The sequence below is a fragment of the Dermacentor albipictus genome, chromosome 6, assembly GCF_038994185.2.
Source record: "Dermacentor albipictus isolate Rhodes 1998 colony chromosome 6, USDA_Dalb.pri_finalv2, whole genome shotgun sequence".
In the NCBI taxonomy this organism is placed as follows: Eukaryota; Metazoa; Arthropoda; class Arachnida; order Ixodida; family Ixodidae; genus Dermacentor; species Dermacentor albipictus.
In genome coordinates, this window is record NC_091826.1 from 12,839,549 (window position 1) to 12,857,439 (window position 17,891).

The window sequence follows — 17,891 nt, forward strand, 5'->3', positions numbered from 1 at the left end:
TGCGTCCAGTTGCCAGCTTATTCAAAAATGCGCCTTAACTTATTGAGCTCATGCTTGACTTGGTCAAGATAACGCCTGATGTGAACAAGTCCAAGCAAAGGCAATGTGTATCTTGGACATGTTCAAGCCAGACCTTATCTTGACCAAGTCAAGCATGGGCTTAATAGGTTATGGCGCATTTCTGAACACGGAGGTTAGTCTGGATTGATTCAATAAGCAAACATCACGTCTGGGAGAAACGCCAGCGTGAAATGAGCTAATTAAGGTAATTAATTACGCAATTATTCCTCGATATGTTGTGAATATGTTTCTGATATTTCTTACTGTAGAAGAAATTAAAAATATTCTCAAGGAAAAAAGAAATAATTTCTGCTAGATGGGCTACAAAGGGGACAGTTCTTCAAATCAGAACTAATTATGCATAGTAGCCAAACTTTGCGATTTTTGCTACAAACGACTTTAAATGCATAGGACAAGAACAGCAGCAATATATTCACCGTACAGCTTCGAGAATTTAAGCGTTGTGTTCTGACGTTCAGTAGACAGGACTTCATGTTTGGGTAGATTGTTCAAGTGGGACTTATCAAAATTTTCATATATTTCATCTTATCGGCGTTAGTTTCATTCCCTTCTGTGGTTTGCGAATTCTGAATCATTTCAAACATTTAGTGTGCTTTTAAAATCTCTTGCCAATGGTATACTTTGACATATGTAACGTTGTATGAATATATTTGATATATGGTACTACTTTGACTGCTATGTTTTTGCTTGTCTGCCATGTTTTTATTTTTGTTTGATCTCAGGCTGCTGGTTAGGTGCTTATGCGACTGCGAAATCAAAGCTAGTCAACGATAGGAGTGCGTCTATATTTCAGCAATTTCCAGACAGTTTCGAAATGTCGTTTTTAATTTTACTGTCAAGAAAAGAATTATTTTGCAGAAATGCCGTCTTCGTGGGACGTGGTTTTGTCTCGCGTTTCCGGAAAAACACAATTGTCTCCAAACTAATACCAAGAACTAAGGTGAATTTGACTTGTAAGTACAGAGCCTCTCGGGTTAGAGGTTTATTTCAGACGCATTTCCGAACAAATTGATGTCTGCATTCATATTTCCGACTATCTCCTCATCTAGTGGTATAGCGGGACCTCACGCAATACGTCATATTTCGTGTTGCAGTGATGGTAAGAAATTAGACAGCCAATACCGTCAGTGTAGAATGTAACTCCTTATATGGCAGATTTGTGGTCCGAAAAGCAATTCACAAATCGCAGTAATATAGCGGTGAGCGCAGTCGTCGATCTTTCAAATCTGGACTCGGGATCAAGTCAGGCTTTTGTTTATACAGGGTGTTTCAGTGAACACTTTCAAAAATTGTTAAATGTCGCCTGTGGCAGATATCGCAATTCTACTTATAGGGGCGCGAAATGCGTCCGCTATAGAAAGACGCGCGCAGAGAGAAGAGAACGAACTTAAGAGAGCGACCGGCGAGCAGCCGAGCGGCGGTGAAACTGAAATTTTATTGTACGTGACTTCCACGCCGGGGAGGTCGGCGCCGCGAACATAAACATCCCCTCGTTGTGCAGACGCTCACGGCGGCGGCGGCGGAATCGGATCCACTACAGGGCTCCCCCCCGTAGATAGAAAGGTCGCTGCTGTCGCGCTGATGCCCAGGACACGTGCTTGCTCACGGGGCAGGGCACGGATGGGGGAGAATCGGGCGAGGAACGAGTGGGGAGTGCAAGAGAAACGCACAAGTTTGCCATGTACGCGGGCTTCACACGGTCGATTGAAATCACGTTTTCACGGCCGTTCACAGAAACAGTAAAAGTCTTTTCTCCGCGCTGCAGCACTTCGAACGGGCCGTCGTACGGTGCAGTGAGGGCGGGCCGGATGCCTTCGCGGCGCACGAACACGTGAGTTGAGGCAGCTAGGTCTTTGCTTACGAAAACGTCGTAAGTGGAGCGCTGTCGAGGTGATGTAGGTCGCAAGCGCTCAAAGAGCGACCGAAGTTGCTCAACGTAGGCAGGAGGCGAGAGGTTGGGGACTGCAGGTGGTGCGAAGAATTCGCCGGGTAGACGTAGTGTCGTCCCGTAGACCATTTCGGCAGCTGTACACCCGAGGTCCTCTTTTATAGCCGACCGAATACCTAGTAGAACTAGCGGCAGGTCGTCGACCCATGAAGTTCGAGCGTCGCGGGCGATGAGGGCGGCTTTCAACTGGCGGTGAAGCCTTTCCACCATTCCATTCGCTGACGGATGCTATGCAGTTGTGTGGATGTGGCGGATACCGAGAATGCTTGTTAACGCTCCGAAGAGCTCACTTTCAAACTGTCGTCCGCGGTCGGTTGTTACCACGCTGGGGCAGCCGAAACGAGATATCCAACCGGCCACGAAAACGGACGCCACGGTTGGCGCCGTAATATCGTGTACGGGAAACGCTTCAGGCCAGCGCGTGTAGCGGTCAACGCAGGTGAGGATCTATCGTTTACCGCGCGATGAAGGCAGCGGACCGACAATGTCGATGTGAACGTGGTCAAAGCGAGAGTCGGGCGGACGGAAGGGTTGAAGTGGTGACTTGGTGTGGCGGGTCGTTTTTGCACGTTGGCAGCGTTGACATTCTCGAGCCCAGCGGCGGACATCTGCGTTGATGCCGGGCCACACATAACGGGAGGTGATGAGGCGCTGAGTGGCGCGCACACCAGGATGGCTCGAGTCGTGTAGCTTGCCAAAAACTTGACGACGGTGCGAGGACGGCACAAATGGACGGGCACAGCCTGTTGACATGTCGCAGACGATCGTACCGGAGGAGAACGGCAGTGGCACCTCAGCGAACGAGAGAGATGTGGGCCCTGCACGCAGGTCACGCAGCTCGTTGTCAGAATGTTGTGCCTCTGCGATGATGTCGAAATCCACAGCAGCAGTGGAAAGCGCGTCGACACGTGACAGGGCATCGGCAGCCGCATTAACGGGTCCTTCGATGTACCGTAGGTCGGTCGTGAATTCGGAAATAAAATGCAGGTGCCGAATTTGCCGGGACGTGTGTGTGCTGTGGTTTCCACGGAAAGCGAATATCAGTGGCTTATGATCCGTCAGCACGTGGAACACGGTACCTTCGAGAAGGTGGCGAAAGTGGCGAATGCCAAGGTAGACAGCGAGGAGTTCGCGGTCGAAAGTGCTGTATCGAGTTTCTGCCGGCTTCATCTTCTGCGAAAAGAAACCGAGTGGGCACCACAGATTCTGCTGGAATTGTTGCAGAACTGCGCCAACGGCACTGGAGGAGGCGTCGGTGATGAGCCGCAAGGGCGCGTCAGTTAGGGGATGCACTAGGAGGGTGGCTTGTGCCAGGGCATTCTTGGCTTCTTGGAAGGCGGCGTCTGCTGCGGATGTCCACTCCAAGATCGCAGATGGTGCCTTTGGAGCCTTCAGCATGTCGGTCAGAGGTAGAATGATGCGCGCTATATTCGGCAGGAACCGTCGATGGAAGTTCAGAAGCCCGAGAAATTCGCGGAGCTTGCGAAGCGACGTTGGACGTGGAAAATGCCGCAGAGCTTGAACCTTTCTGTCCAATGGCTTGATTCCTTCAGGTGTGACAAGGTGTCCAAGAAATTCGACGTTGTCAACACCAAAGACACATTTGGCTGTGTTGATAGTTAAGCCATGTTCCTGCAGTCGCGAAAACAGCAACCGCAGATGGTCAGCGTGCTGCTCTGGTGAAGAACTTGCCACCAGCAGATCATCAAGATAGGCGATGACGAAGTGCAGACCACGTATGACTTCGTTGATGAAGCGTTGGAAAGTTTGGCCTGCATTACGTAACCCGAAAGGCATGCGGACATACTCGAATAGGCCAAAAGGTGTTGTGATGGCAGTCTTCGGTATGTCCGCTGGTTCCACAGGAATTTGATGGTATGCTTTGACTAGGTCAATCTTGCTAAATATGGTTGTTCCAGCAAGAGTGGTAGCGAAGTCGTGAATGTGCGGGAGCGGGTACCGGTCGGGAGCGGTGCGGGCATTCAATGCACGATAGTCTCCACAAGGGCGCCAATCTCCGGGGTCACGCTTGGGCACCATGTGTAGGGCAGATGACCAGCTGCTTGACGATGGGCGGATTATGCCTAACTGCAGCATGTGATCAAATTCCCTGCGAGCTGTGGCGAGGCGGTCTCCAGCAAGACGTCGTGGCTTGCAGAACACTGGAGGACCCGTGGTGACAATGTGGTGCGTCACAGTGTGCCGCACTGGAAGTTCCACATTGGTAGGTTTGGTAAGTTCAGGAAATTCAGTGAGGATATAGGCAAATTCTGATGATGGCGAATGCGGAGCTGGTTGCGTAGAGGCGGACAGTGGTGCGAGGATACCTTGCACGGAGAGGCTGGTCGTACAGTCCACAAGTTGACGGGAGCGGAGACTCACGTTCAAACCGAAATGGGTAAGAAAGTCCGCACCTAGTATGGCGAAGCGCACGTCGGCGAGGATGAAAGTCAACCGAAATATGCGACGCAGGCCCAGGTCAATGGTGAGGGAGCGTTGGCCATATGTTGCGATTGTGGATGTATTTACAGCTTGCAAAGGCGCAGTCCTCGGACAACGGTGTCGGTCCTGGCGAGAGGCAGGAATGACGCTTACCTCTGCACCAGTGTCCACAAGAAAGCGATGGCCTGCGATCCTGTCTGTGATGTAGAATAGGCGGCTTCCCGTAGCGGTTGAGTCACGCGCCGCCATTAGTGACTCGCTTCCATGTTTCCCTGCCAGCGACAAGGCTGTCGACATTTTGCAGCGCTGGCGCCGAACCTGGTGTGGTACCAGCAGAAGCCGTCAGAAGTGTGTCTTGGGCGGGAACGGGAACGCGAACGTGAGCCACCCCTAGCCCGTGGAGAGCGACGAGGCGTGTCCATCTGCATTGCCGCCATGGTGTCCATCAGCCTATCAATTTTCTCCTCGAGGCGAGATTGCCGTACCTCGAGGTCTGATGTGACAGTGGTCGAGGACACCGCGGAGCTTGCGCCGGAGTAGTCGTTCACACGGTCCGCGAGTTCTGCCAGTTTGTCAAGAGGCATATCATCCGCAGCTGCCAAAACCACGACAAGTGTCTGAGGCAAGCGTTGCAGAAACAGCTCGCGCAATAGTGGACTCTCGGAGTCTTGAGTACGGTCACCGAGTAGCTGTCGCATCCGATGTAATAGCTGCGATGGTCGGCGATCGCCGAGTTCTTCCGCGTTGAGGAGTTGCTGCAAGCGGCTTCTCTCGGACACGGTTTTGCGTGTGAGCACCATGGCCTTGAAATGGTCGTAGGGCGCGGCCGGATGTGGGGCTCTCATGACGTCGTCGAACTCATCAGCTACCTCGGAGGAAAGTGCTGAGACAACATGCAGGTACATCACACGTTGCGATGTGATGCGCCGCAGATCGAAGAGGGCTTCTACTTGCGTGAACCACACGGCGGGATTCTTCGGCCAAAACGGCGGCAGCCTCAGCTGGGCATTTGAAATGGCGTCCATGGCAGCGCTGGGGGCAGGGATGTCGCCTGGCACTGTTGATTGGGGCTGAGGAGCCGGGGCGTCGTTGCTGACTACTGTAGGGTTCATTTCGTCTTCCATTGCGTGAGCTTGCTACGTCTGGGTCACCAAGCTATAGGGGCGCGAAATGCGTCCGCTATAGAAAGACGCGCGCAGAGAGAAGAGAACGAACTTAGAGAGCGACCGGCGAGCAGCCGAGCGGCGGTGAAACTGAAACTTTATTGTACGTGACTTCCACGCCGGGGAGGCCGGCGCCGCGAACATAAACATCCCCTCGTTGTGCAGACGCTCACGGCGGCGGCGGCGGAATCGGATCCACTACACTACTTCATGAGCTGGTCTGCTCGAAGCGGCGGATAATACTCGCAAAAGAAATTTAGATGCAAAATGGACTAATTAATAAAAATTCACTCATTCAATTTCTAACTAATTGAAGTATGTGCCATATTGCAATTTAATAATTCTAGCCGTGGAGTTCGCTAGGCGAATTTACTTAGAACGATATTTAAATATGACGCCAGTTTCGAGATATTATTCCCGAACTTTGCGGAGAAATGCACTGGCGTTCCAGTTAATTTGTTGACAAAACGTCGTTTTATGCATTGAAGCACATCAGTAACTGGAACGCCAATGCATTTCTCCGCAAAGTTCGGCAATTTATATATCGAAACTGGTGTCGTCTTGAGAATCCGTTCCAAATGAATCGGCCTTGCGAAGTCCACTGCTAGAATTTGTAAATCGCAATATACGTCATATGTTAATTATCTAAAAGTAATTAGCGAATTCTTGTTAATTAGGTTATTTTGCATTTCAGTTTCTTTGTGCAAGTAGTCTCCGCCGCTTCGAGTAGACCGGCCCATAAATTCGAATGGAACTATCTCCAACAGGCAACCTTTAAAAAATGCTGGAAGTGTTCGCTGAAACACGCTGTATATCGTATCACAGAACATTCCAGAATAATAGGTGGTGCTCGCGCATGTTCAAGAAGATACTGTATAACAGACTATTCGCGCCTCGGGAGCAATCTGATTGGAGAATGGTCCTTCGCCACAAAATCGGCGACAACATTGACAAAATTTTGTATACATGCAGGCACGTTTGCGCTGTACAACATGATATCATGATATCAATGATATTGGTTTTCACGTGATTAGTTTTGACCGACTGGGGCTCCTTACCGTGCACCAAATGCGCGGTACACAGGCGTTTTTGCATTTCACCCCCATACCATAGAAGTAAGGCCACCGCGGTGAGGATTCGATCCCGCGTGCCCTAGGGCTTAGTATAACAACGCTTAAGCCAATGCGCCACCACGGTGGTTGAGTTACACATTTATTAGCTCTTGGCTTTAATTGATGTGACACAATAGACGGATATTATCGATGGCCTTAAAATATTTAAGGAAATATCAGTAAATGTATTGTTATCATCGTCGTTAACTGAACATTGACCCATAGTTTTGATTACAACTTGCATCGTTTATCTTGCTTCTTTTGTTTCTTAATTTAGTATATATTTGCCAATTATTTATACGTAGGAAAACTTCGGTGTTCCGGTCCATTTAAACCCTCGTCACAACAAACTTAAGCAGAAAATAAAGAAAGCAAGAAAATATTCGTATAATCATTGTCGTCGATATAAACGGCAAGCTTGCACAAACCACTACTACGGTTAATTGACTCACTGACGGACTGATTGATTGCGTGTAACACTCCGTTGCAACGCATGGTAATAGCACGGAAGCCGTGCAGGAGGTTTTAGAATTAATTTTGTGACCTGTTGTACCTTAAAGCGCACGTAATACTGACTACACGAGCGTCTTTCTATATTTTTCTTCAAATATGGTGCAGCCACCGCGATGGGGAATCGAATCTTATGCCTCAAGCTCCGGAGTAGAACGCCATAGGTATCGCGTAGCCCCTTTTTGCCTGTCTGAGCAGCATTCTTCTTCTTTAGCCTGACACCTTCGAGAGAACGTTGACGTGTTAAATAATGCGGCGAGTGAGAATAAAGACACATGTCCCGAGGACAGGGCAAATACAAATTTGACTCGGTCGGACACTTTTGGGGAGAAAAATATGTCGTTGTCGTTACACTCTATCACCATATCTATTTCCTTGGTAGTAAATGCATTTAGTAAGGTAGAAACGTAGAATTGTTAGTTAACATTACTAACTAAACAGGGTAGTCACTGTTACTAATGGATCTGAGGTACGCGCTCCAGAATGCGACCAACACCACCGGAGGCAAAGCCTTTAGCTTTTGTGGAGTCGGTCTTACAAACTTGTTTTTGGCTATGAACTTCGTATCCGGTGGCACAAACTACGTTTCGGAGTTGATAGCCGAGCCCCTTTAGTAGGGAAATACTACCTTGTTTATTTTTTACAGCTGACTCTACCGTTGGTAACTATATGTATAATAAATACAGTGACAAATGATAACCGCAACGACCTTTTCTCTAAGAGAGAGTGTTCGCTGGCTCATAACATGTGTTGACGTTAGTCATATATTGTCGAGAATCTGTGATATCCTCGAGATGAGCTATAGACCCCTTTTTGCTAAACTTTTGCGGATGCTAGCTAACAGCTGTAGAAAAACAAGTCAAATTAAAATCTCTCTTGTTCCTCCTTGCGGTTCCCTTGTGAGTTATAAAGGTGTCTCGCTGCTGCAAAGTATATTGAACGAAGCGTTCGGGCCATGGAAACTCTAGCGACGTGCCTCACTAAGAAGTTGGCGAGAGAACAATGAACGAAGTCAACGGGAATTCGCATTGCGTTGTGTCGGTACCGGCGAAGCCACACGGATGCCTTCTATACGTTGCTACTGAAAACACCACGTCGTTCAGGTTTTTCAAACAATTTCCTTTCCAAGACGTCTCCAAACGTGCCGCAGAAAAGCAAGCATGCCGAGAAACTTCTGAAATCGACTACAATAAATCTCAATTTATTGTTACCTTCCTTTTTTCTGAAGCAGACACATTTTTTTTAGTATATACCAAGAACTGTTTATCCAATCTTAAAAGACGCCTATACAACACTGGCATCGGACAATGGAAGCAGTGACGAAGATTTATTGTGAGATAACCTCCATACTGGCGGCTGTCTTTCAGCCTCGAGCCTGCCAAGCCTATTTAAGTAAAAAGTTCGTCAGCTTTTCAAACTTCGTTTTTATCTAGGGTGGCTGAACGGGTGTATTGGTAATGCTGCCACCTTTGGCTAGCAGCACGACGATCTACACGGAAAGTTAGAGAAGCGAGAGGGAAGAGCGCTGACTTTTAACAATTTTTATGGAGCATATAAGCGAGGCCTAAATGTTTAGACACATGACCAGTCTGTTCTTAGTTGGATGCAGAGTTCCGAACGCGTCACCTACCTACCTGTGTATTCTTTTACGCCATGACATGGTATTTAAGCCTAGTTTGGTAATCATCAGCCTGCTTTTTTTTATGTCCACTGCAGGACGAACGCCTTTCCCTGCGATCTCCAATTCCTTTTGTCCTCCGCCAACTGATTGGAGCTTGCACCTGCAAATTTCCAAATTTCATCACCACACTTGGTTTTCTGCTGTCCTCTAATGCGCTTCCCTTCTTTGGCACCCATTCTGTAACTCTAATGGTCCACTGGGTATCCACCCTGCGAATTACATGGCCTGTTCAGCTCCATTTCTTTTTCTCATCAATTACAATATAGGCTATCCCCGTTTGCTCTCTTATCCGCACCGCTCTTTTTCTGTCTCCTAACGTTGTGCGCCTAACAGTTTTCGTTCCATCGCCTTTTGCGCGGCCCTTAACTGGTTCTTCAGCTTCTTTGTCAGCCTCCAAGTTTCTTCGCCTTATGTTAGCACCGGTAGAATACAGTGATAGTACACATTTCTTTTTACTCATGGTGGTAGGCTCCGAGTCAGGATCTGGCAATGCCTGCCTATGCACTACAACCCATTTTTATTCTTCTGTATGTTTCCTTCTCATGATCAGGGTCCCCTGGTAGTAATTGACCTAGGTAAGCGCACTCCCTTACAGAATGGAGAAGCTGACTGACAATCCTGAACTCTTGTTCCCTCCCCATGCCATTAAACTCGGTTTATGCGCGCAGTAAAAATTCCTGTGTATCATCGCTCGTTCCTGTCACTTCTCTTACTTCCCATGTAGATGGTCATGCTACTAACAAAAGACGCTCGTATTTCTGATATTTTCATTTATTTACCGCATACCTCCCTGAGTGGTTTACGTTTCTGGCAACCATTACATTATCGTATTTAATCTAACGTAATTCCAGTACCAGCAGAAAATACTTAGGCAAATCATTCCTGAGGGATCCCGCAAGGAGGTGGAAGCTTGGAGGTTCGTGAAACGGTCAAGTGAAGGACCATGTTTCTCTTATGAACGTCCCTCCACCTTGCCTGTTTTCGCAGATCTGATTTGCCATATTCCCTTCCTTTCGGCATCGTGTTTAGGATTAATTCTGCGTCGCTCTGGGGTACTGTAGCCTCCTGGTAAACTCAGATGATAAAGCAACTACTCTGAAAGGCGTTGATTACGAGTGTGAACACGGAACAGGTCACAGGTTTCTTCAACTGTGAAGCCTTCTTTTGTGAGAAACTCGTATGGGGTTTCCTTTGTAGCTGGGTGCTACAGTCGGATGGAAGATAATTTTGCGCTTCATGAACAGTATACTTACTTCATCATAACAGAAAACCATACTAATCTGAGAGTTGCCTTGCAGACATTAGATTACGTGCTATACCGTGCCTACGAAGACGTGTACGCTGGTCAAACACCCAGAACAATGAGTACGAAGTTAATACGCAGCAGTCTGCTAGCTACATGTTCTCGCACGCAACCATATTTGTTGCTGAAGGGATCTCTACAGTTTGTGTCCGAATTTTATTTATTTATTTAATCTGGTTGGTGCCCCTTTCAGTCAAAGCAGGAGGGACTTCAGAGAGCGACATCAAAGTTTGTATTAACAAAGAACACGAAGAAACTAAATCAGATCATGATTGCTTTATTTGTACTTTCATTCAGTACTTGTGCTAAATGGCAAGCCTGCTTTGTTATAATTGTTGTTTCGAGAGTTCTTTGACATATTGCGCTGTTTACACATGACCGACCGACCGACCAACCGACCGACTGACGAGAAACTTTATTGGCCGAAGTATTTAGAGGGAGTGTGTGGAGCGGTCCTTAAGGGGTTGTTCCTAATATACATTGGGTGGGCTCCTCATTAAAGGAGCCCATTGTCTGTAGCCACCACTCAAGCACGCCCAACCACGGCCAAAGTGCATGGTTTATGCATATGCAGTACATAAGGTATCTAATACGTGCGTAACATAAACATATGTACACTATGCTATATGTATAAGTTGCATGTACAAGTGTATCAGTTATGTGTAAAGTGTACAGATGTATATGTGTACAATGTACAAAGTGAAAATGTGCCGTTTTATTGCTGTTTCTTTTTCTTTTGTAATATGACTTGTTTGCCTGTTTAATATCTTTGTTTACAAAGTGTGTTTCAGTGCCTGAAAGCTTTCTCATAGCACATCCTCATGCCATCTTTTGATCATTAGACAAATAATTGTTTGCGGAGAAGTTGGCGACGGAATCGTTGCCAACGTTATAACTATCATCCATATCGATCGTTCACACACACTTGTGCAGTATCCGTTTTGTCGTCTGAGTGAAAAAAAAAAAGCTGGTACAGACATCAAAGCGCCACACTGGAAGAAACACTATTGAAACTTGAGACACTGCTTAGAAAAAAAAAGAAGAAAAGCACGTATATATACGTATTCAAATCAAGCATTTTGAAGTACCTACTAAATGAACGAGGGAGCAAAGCCAATGTAACGTACGTGCTGAGAGACAAGAATCGCATATAGTGGATAGGGCAAGGGAATAAATGGATGATTGAATGAATAAATGAATGAATGCAACACAAATCATGAGCCGCCCCAAAGTGGGAGAAAGTGAAGAAACAGAGCTTGTGATAAATAACAAATAGACGCAATTTAAACTGATGAGATTGAATTCACTGATGATACCTAAACTATGTCATAAACAAGCGCTTTCTATCTAGCTAACAGCTCGGGGTGAGGAAAGAGAAATCATACGCATTATCGCTTGTTTAAGACATCAGAGCAGTTTTAATGCGCTTTCGTACAAAACTCCCTTTTAGGCGAAAATAGGGTAGTTGTCGCCGCTTTCTGGAGGTGGGCACTTCTGACCACCTTAATTATTATTATTAAAAATAAAATAAACTATAAATTCTTGCATTGGTCAGTACTTAAATTACACAGAAGAAAATGACGACACTGACAGCGAAAGTCACCCTCGTAAAGGTCCTGTTGAAATAGAGTTCACGTGTGCCCGAAGTACGCAAGTTTATTTCAGATGCACGAACGTGGAACTCACAGTTAGACATGGCTCTGTGGAGTCAACATTCGTTACATTTGCCAGCGTCTTCAAAGAAGCGTTGAAGTGCTTTCATTGCTTTGTGAGGCGCCACGCTTGATGGGTATGAGCCTTGCAGCTTGGCACATGAAAAACGGCGGTCATTCAAGTAAACATCCGGCTTGCCTAATTCGATTCAGTTCCACGTGAGCGTCAATTGAATTAGGTTTGTTCGCAATATGTGCTACAACATTTGGTCTTGAGAGCCGCGGAGGATATTCAGCGATTCCAAAGCATTTATTTAGCTTGATAGGATGAGGATCGAAAGTTTTAAACTGGTGTGGCCGCGGACATTTTTTTTTGCATATTCCTTTCATTTAGCATATCTTTGCAAGTACGAAGAACCGCAAGATGCACGACAAGCATGTTTTTGCCCAATCACGCCACAGAGCTCTTAGGTCATAACGACGCCGAGTGTGAGTTTGCAGCTCGGAGATCTCTGCGCAATCGTCTACCACTGTAGACGAACGAGAAAACTACCGTCTTTCTTTATTACTCTTTATGCACGCAACCATACAAAATACTTTTAAAACTTTGTTTTGTGAGAGTGCTCGTTCTCCATCTGTATGGAAATGGCGCTTATTATTTTTCCTTTTTTGACGAGGGCAATAGTTGGCGCTGCCAAGTCTTAGATGTATTGCTGATTTCTGGTTAAGTTAACGATGACGCAAAAATGTTATTAAAGTTAACAGGAACAAGACACGCTTATTCACAGTGCCAGGTAACATGTAACAATACTTCAGGCCAGAGTTAGCGCAGGCTCGATTGTCGGGAGAGAGACGAAAATGAAGGAAACGTGGAGAAGTTAACAAGAAAAGGTACGGTTCGCTACCCTGATTCTTTTGGACGTTGCTTAACATTTCGAAAAATCTACCACGAAACACATGCTGATAATATACCCGGGAAGCAGTGTGTATAACCAGGTATCGCTGTGAAGATACTTGGCATATCGTGGTTAAAACGTTTACATCATTACGGGTGCTGGTTTTAAACATGGCTGACACCATTCCTCTACGTTGATGGGAAGAAGTGGGGAGATAGTTGATAAAGAGAAGTTAAATTTTCTTTTCTTTGGTCTTGTGGTGTCATGTAAAAATGACGACGCGCAAAATGCACGAGATGAGACAGTAAAGAGAAGACACGCGAACTTCATGTAATATACTTTCATAGCGATTATGGCAAACATGAGTCAGATATATTAAGGTATGCACTAAGTGATGAGAAGTGGTACAGAGTTTTCAATTATGCGGTTTCTTTCGTCGCAGGTTTTGGTTCAGCTCACTGTCGAATACAATAAATGTTTTATTTTCACTTCCCTAAAAGGTTCTGGGGTATAAACATGGAACCAGGACCCTTAATGGAGCAAACTAATTTACCGTGCTACAGCGTCTCAGAGAGGCAGAGAAATCACGCACACTATAAAGAAATACGATATTATGTTTAAGAACTTCTACGAATGTCAAAATTTCCATAGCATCATAAGATAACGTGACTTTCAAGCGCGGCAGCGAGAAAAACACGGCACAGCGAGGTTAGTTTCGTCTCTTCTTCACAATGGCTCACAGAGTAATGCCTACCTTTTCAGACTTTTGTGCGCCTCTTTAGGCTTCCACTCACCTCTGTCTCTTATTTAGATACATTCCGCCTTTTCGTTGCAGAGGGCAGTAAATCTCCCTATTTTTTCTGAATAACCATCAAACCTTTACCTCCTTTATGCCTTTCTGTTAAGCCTGCGAGTTTTCCCACTTGTGCTTTGCAGGTGGGCCAGTCATTCTGATATCATTATCTGTGTGCCTGCAGCTCCGGGGATTAGCGGCTGACATCGTACGTAAGTCGGTGCACTCGGATTAACCAAACAACAGGAAATGGAACAGCTCCCTGTAATTAGAAGTATCCGCAGCCGGCCGTGATTTTTTCCCTGGTCAGCCTATCCCGTAGGGGTAATAAAAGGGCATTATTAATCTCAAGCCAATTCTAGAACGTACCGGAACACGTGTATCAAAGCAAAGTTTCCTTGCTTGGCGAAATTAGCTCGAACAAATTTTTTTACCGATATTGCTGTCTGTCCACAAAAGGATGGTGGGAATAGAGACAGTTCACATAGACACGCACGCACGGATACCTACAACACACGCACACACATAAACAACATAAATAAACAAAAACAACTGTTCCTAAGCTGTTCACAAAATATAAATCGTATTGCGGAACTACAAAGAACATACTCAAATTTTTTGTTATATTGATGGTGTATACCCTTATCTTGATAGCACAAAGAACAACCCTTAACGGAATAACATTCCGTAGACTTTCTGGATATATCTTAGAGACCACTTTGCATTACTGGCTATATCAATTTCATATCATGCATATACCAAGAAATGTTAACAAGTCTTTTTTTCTTTTGGCTTACCGAGCTCAGCAGACTTCTCATCAGCCTGTTTCCAAAAAGACTACGGACAATAGCACAGACAAAAAGTTCCAATTCGTAACTCCATGTGGGCCTGTGGACAGTTCCAAAATATCCCAAAATATTTGTAGCGTGACCATAGACTGTCGTAATAATTTTTTCTGGTGACACACAATCTCCAATTACCCCTCTCCTGCACCAGCAGATTCCAACTAGCACCCGCGAATTTCCTAATTTCATCGCTCCACCTAGTCTTTTGCCGTCCTCCACTGCGTTTCCCTTCTTTTGGTACCCATTCTGTAACCCTCATGGTCCAACGAATTACATGACTTGCCAAGAATTACATCTAACCAGCGAATTACATGACTTGCCAAGCTCCATTTCTTCCTCTTGATGTCAATTAGAATATCGTCTATAGCCCTTTTTTCTCTGATACAAACCGCACTCTTTCTGTCTCTTAACGGTATGCCTAGTAATCTCCGTTCCATCCCTCTTTGCGGGGTGCTTAACTTGTTCGCAAGCTTCTTTGTCAGTCTTCAAGTTTCTGCCCCATATGTCAGCACTGGTAAAATGCACCGATTGTACATCTTCCTTTCTAATGATAATAGTAAGCTTACAGTCAGGAGCTCACGATGTCTGCCGTATGCGATCCAACCCATTTTTATTCTTCTGTGTATTTCCTTCTCCTGATCAGGGTTCCCTGTGATTAATTGACCTAGGTAAACGTACTCCTTCACAGACTCTAGAGGCCGGGCGATCCTGAACTCTTGTTCCTTTGCCCGGCTGTTTATCATTCTCTTTGTGTTCTGCATATTAATCATCAACCTCACTCTTACACTCTCTCTGTTATGGTCATCAATCATTTGTTGTAACTCGTCTGCATTGTCGGTGAATAGAACAATGTCATCGGCAAACCGAAGCTTGCTGAGATAGTCGCAGTCGATCTTTGCTCCTAAACTTTCCCAGTTTAACAGCTTGAATACTTCTTCCAAGCACGCAGTGAATAGCATTTTAGAGATTGTGTCTCCTTGTCTGACCCCTTTCTTTATAGGTATCTTTCTGCTTTTCTTGTGTAGAATTAAGGTAGCTGTAGAACACCTGTAGATGTTTTCCAGGGTATTTACGTAAGCGTTCTGTATTCCTTGATTACGTAATGCCGCTATAACTGCTGGTATCTCTACTGAGTCAAATGCCTTTTCGTAATCTATGAAAGCCATATCGAAAGGCTTATTGTACGCTGCGGATTTCTCAATAACCTGATTGATGGCATGGATGTGATCCATTGTAGAGTATCCCTTCCTGAAGCCAGCCTGTTCCCTTGTTTGACTAAAGCACAGTGTTGCCCTTATTTTATTGGAGATTGTTTTGGTAAATGTTTTATATAATACGGGGAGTAAGCTAATGGGCCTATAATTTTTCAATTCTTCGACGTCTCCCTTTTTGTGGATTAGTATAATATTTGCATTCTTCCGGGTTTCTGGGACCCTTGCAGTCGATATACACTTTGTATAAAAAGCCGCCAGTTCTTCAAGCATTATGTCTCCTCAATCTTTAATTAAATCGTCTGTTATTCCATCTTCTCCTGCCGCTCTTCCTCGTTTCATGTCTTGCAAGCCCCTTCTGACCTCAACGCTAGTTATAGGAGGAGTTTCTGCATCCTGTTCATTACTGTTTCTAATTGAGATATCCGGACTCCTCTGGGTATTGTACAGGTAAGTATAGAATTGTTCTGCTGCTTTTACTATATCTTCGAGATTGCTGTTGATATTAGCCTTTACTTTTTTGAATGTACATAAAGAGTTGGCGCTTCGTAGAGGCACCGGCTACTCCTCTGATCCAATATTTAAAAAAAATTCAGATTCACCCTGGGAATCACAAAGCCTTTGTGTATGACTTTGTGTACGACCAGACTCCTAGAGGGTCAGCGTTGGGCGTGCATTTCGGGCACCACAGCAGACAGCACAGTGAAGTGGACAAAGACGCTGTAGTGTGCGTGGCGGAGATGTGGTTGTTGAGAAAACGGAAATGTATGGTATGAGAACCCCTGCAGCTGTCACCGTAAATAGTTTCAAAGTCAGATGGATTGCTGAATCTTATTTATTTTTTTCCCCTGCGTGTTGTGTCTCCTGACCTGGGCTGCGGTAGCTTTGCAGTTCGTTGCTGCGCATGACGAAAGTATCGCTGAAGCACAGCTGGTTTTCAATCTGCTCCTGCGCAAGACAATGATCCCACAAACGTGAGGTGAAAATCAGTATGACCCAAATATTAAAATTGCCGATCAGGTGAAGAGCGATGGATCTGCTAATATTTGTACCCACCTTTCGGGATTTCTCTCTGTCCGAGCAGCCGCGTCGAATAATGTGGCTTCGCCTCTCTGGAATGACTTACGTCATCGCAGTTTCATTTCCCGCGTTTTTCCGCTGCCTCATGGTTGCACTGACCGTTGAAACCTCAGGCCTTTGCGTGGAAATGAAACTCGGCTTTCCTTGGAGTTCGAATTCACAAGCTGAATTATATACGTGAGTGGAAGGCAAAAAGGCGCAACTGTGGAACGAGACACGTGGAGAGCTCTAGTTTCCGCTCTAATCTCTGGCTGGCCGGGGCAGACGCAGCGTGCTCTCATGTCCTTGAACTCTTCTGGGAATAAAAGGGTCGTACGCCTATACGCTGCGCGATACGATTGCTCCCTTCGACAGTTTGCCCATGCTTCGTGAATCCTCAGGTATATAGATACCGCATAAAACGCGTTGTCCACACACTCTTGGCGGGTCGTCTTTCGTCATTGGCGTCTTCATTGCGTGTTGTGTCATTAGGACGCTGCAAGAATGACCAACACGCAAATTATTTGCCTTCTTTGTGCTCGATAACAAAGGCCTCCCAGATCTGGCGGCGCGTCAAACTCTACCAAATAACGAAAGCCATACCATAACTCGCAGATTTTCTTAACAGTAACTGGAAGGAAAGCTGGTGTGTTGCTGTTATGTGCGTGCCGGAACGTATGAGCTTTGGACTGATGTCTTTCCACGACAGACAAGACACAATGAAGCTGCGTCAGGCGAATAACATTGCGTCTGTCACTGTGATTGAGTCTCTACTAAAACACCGCATTAAACGACTTTCCCTTTTTTAGCATTACAGAACACTCTTTTATGAAAAATTAATGACTTTGGATTTGGTCGTGCAGTTATAGGGGGTGTCCCAGCTAACTTTAGCCAGAGTTTAAAAATATGCAAATGCCATTTAGTTGGACAGAACAAAGATGATGTTATTTGTCGTCGCTTGGAGATACTCAAACTATATTTTTTTTCGTTCTGCCTAATAAGATAATTAGTCTTACTTAATTATTTGACTTCTCAAATTCTATAACTAGATGAAAACTGTCAATGAGAAAAATGTACGGCGACATGAAAAACTCCCTGTAAAGCTTTCTGTTTACTCAATACGTGCTACATAAAAGCGTTTTCCCGAGCGTGAAAGAAGCCCGCAAATGCACACTAAGTTGCCGCTCGACTGGAC

At 45.6% G+C, this 17,891-nt stretch overlaps 1 protein-coding gene across 20 annotated transcripts in view; it reads left to right on the forward strand.

Annotated features, from left to right (window-relative positions):
• LOC135914247 (uncharacterized) overlaps nucleotides 1-17,891 on the forward strand; it is a 623,773-nt gene that overhangs the window by 244,866 nt on the left and 361,016 nt on the right. For 6 of the 20 annotated variants that reach the window (XM_070539896.1, XM_070539897.1, XM_070539899.1 and 3 more), the window contains exon 3: nucleotides 13,725-13,793. The exons of the other annotated variants lie outside the window; for them this stretch is intronic. In XM_070539896.1, the coding sequence (XP_070395997.1) occupies nucleotides 13,725-13,793 (69 nt within the window). The remainder of the gene's footprint in view (nucleotides 1-13,724; nucleotides 13,794-17,891) is intronic. 20 annotated transcript variants of the gene reach the window in all.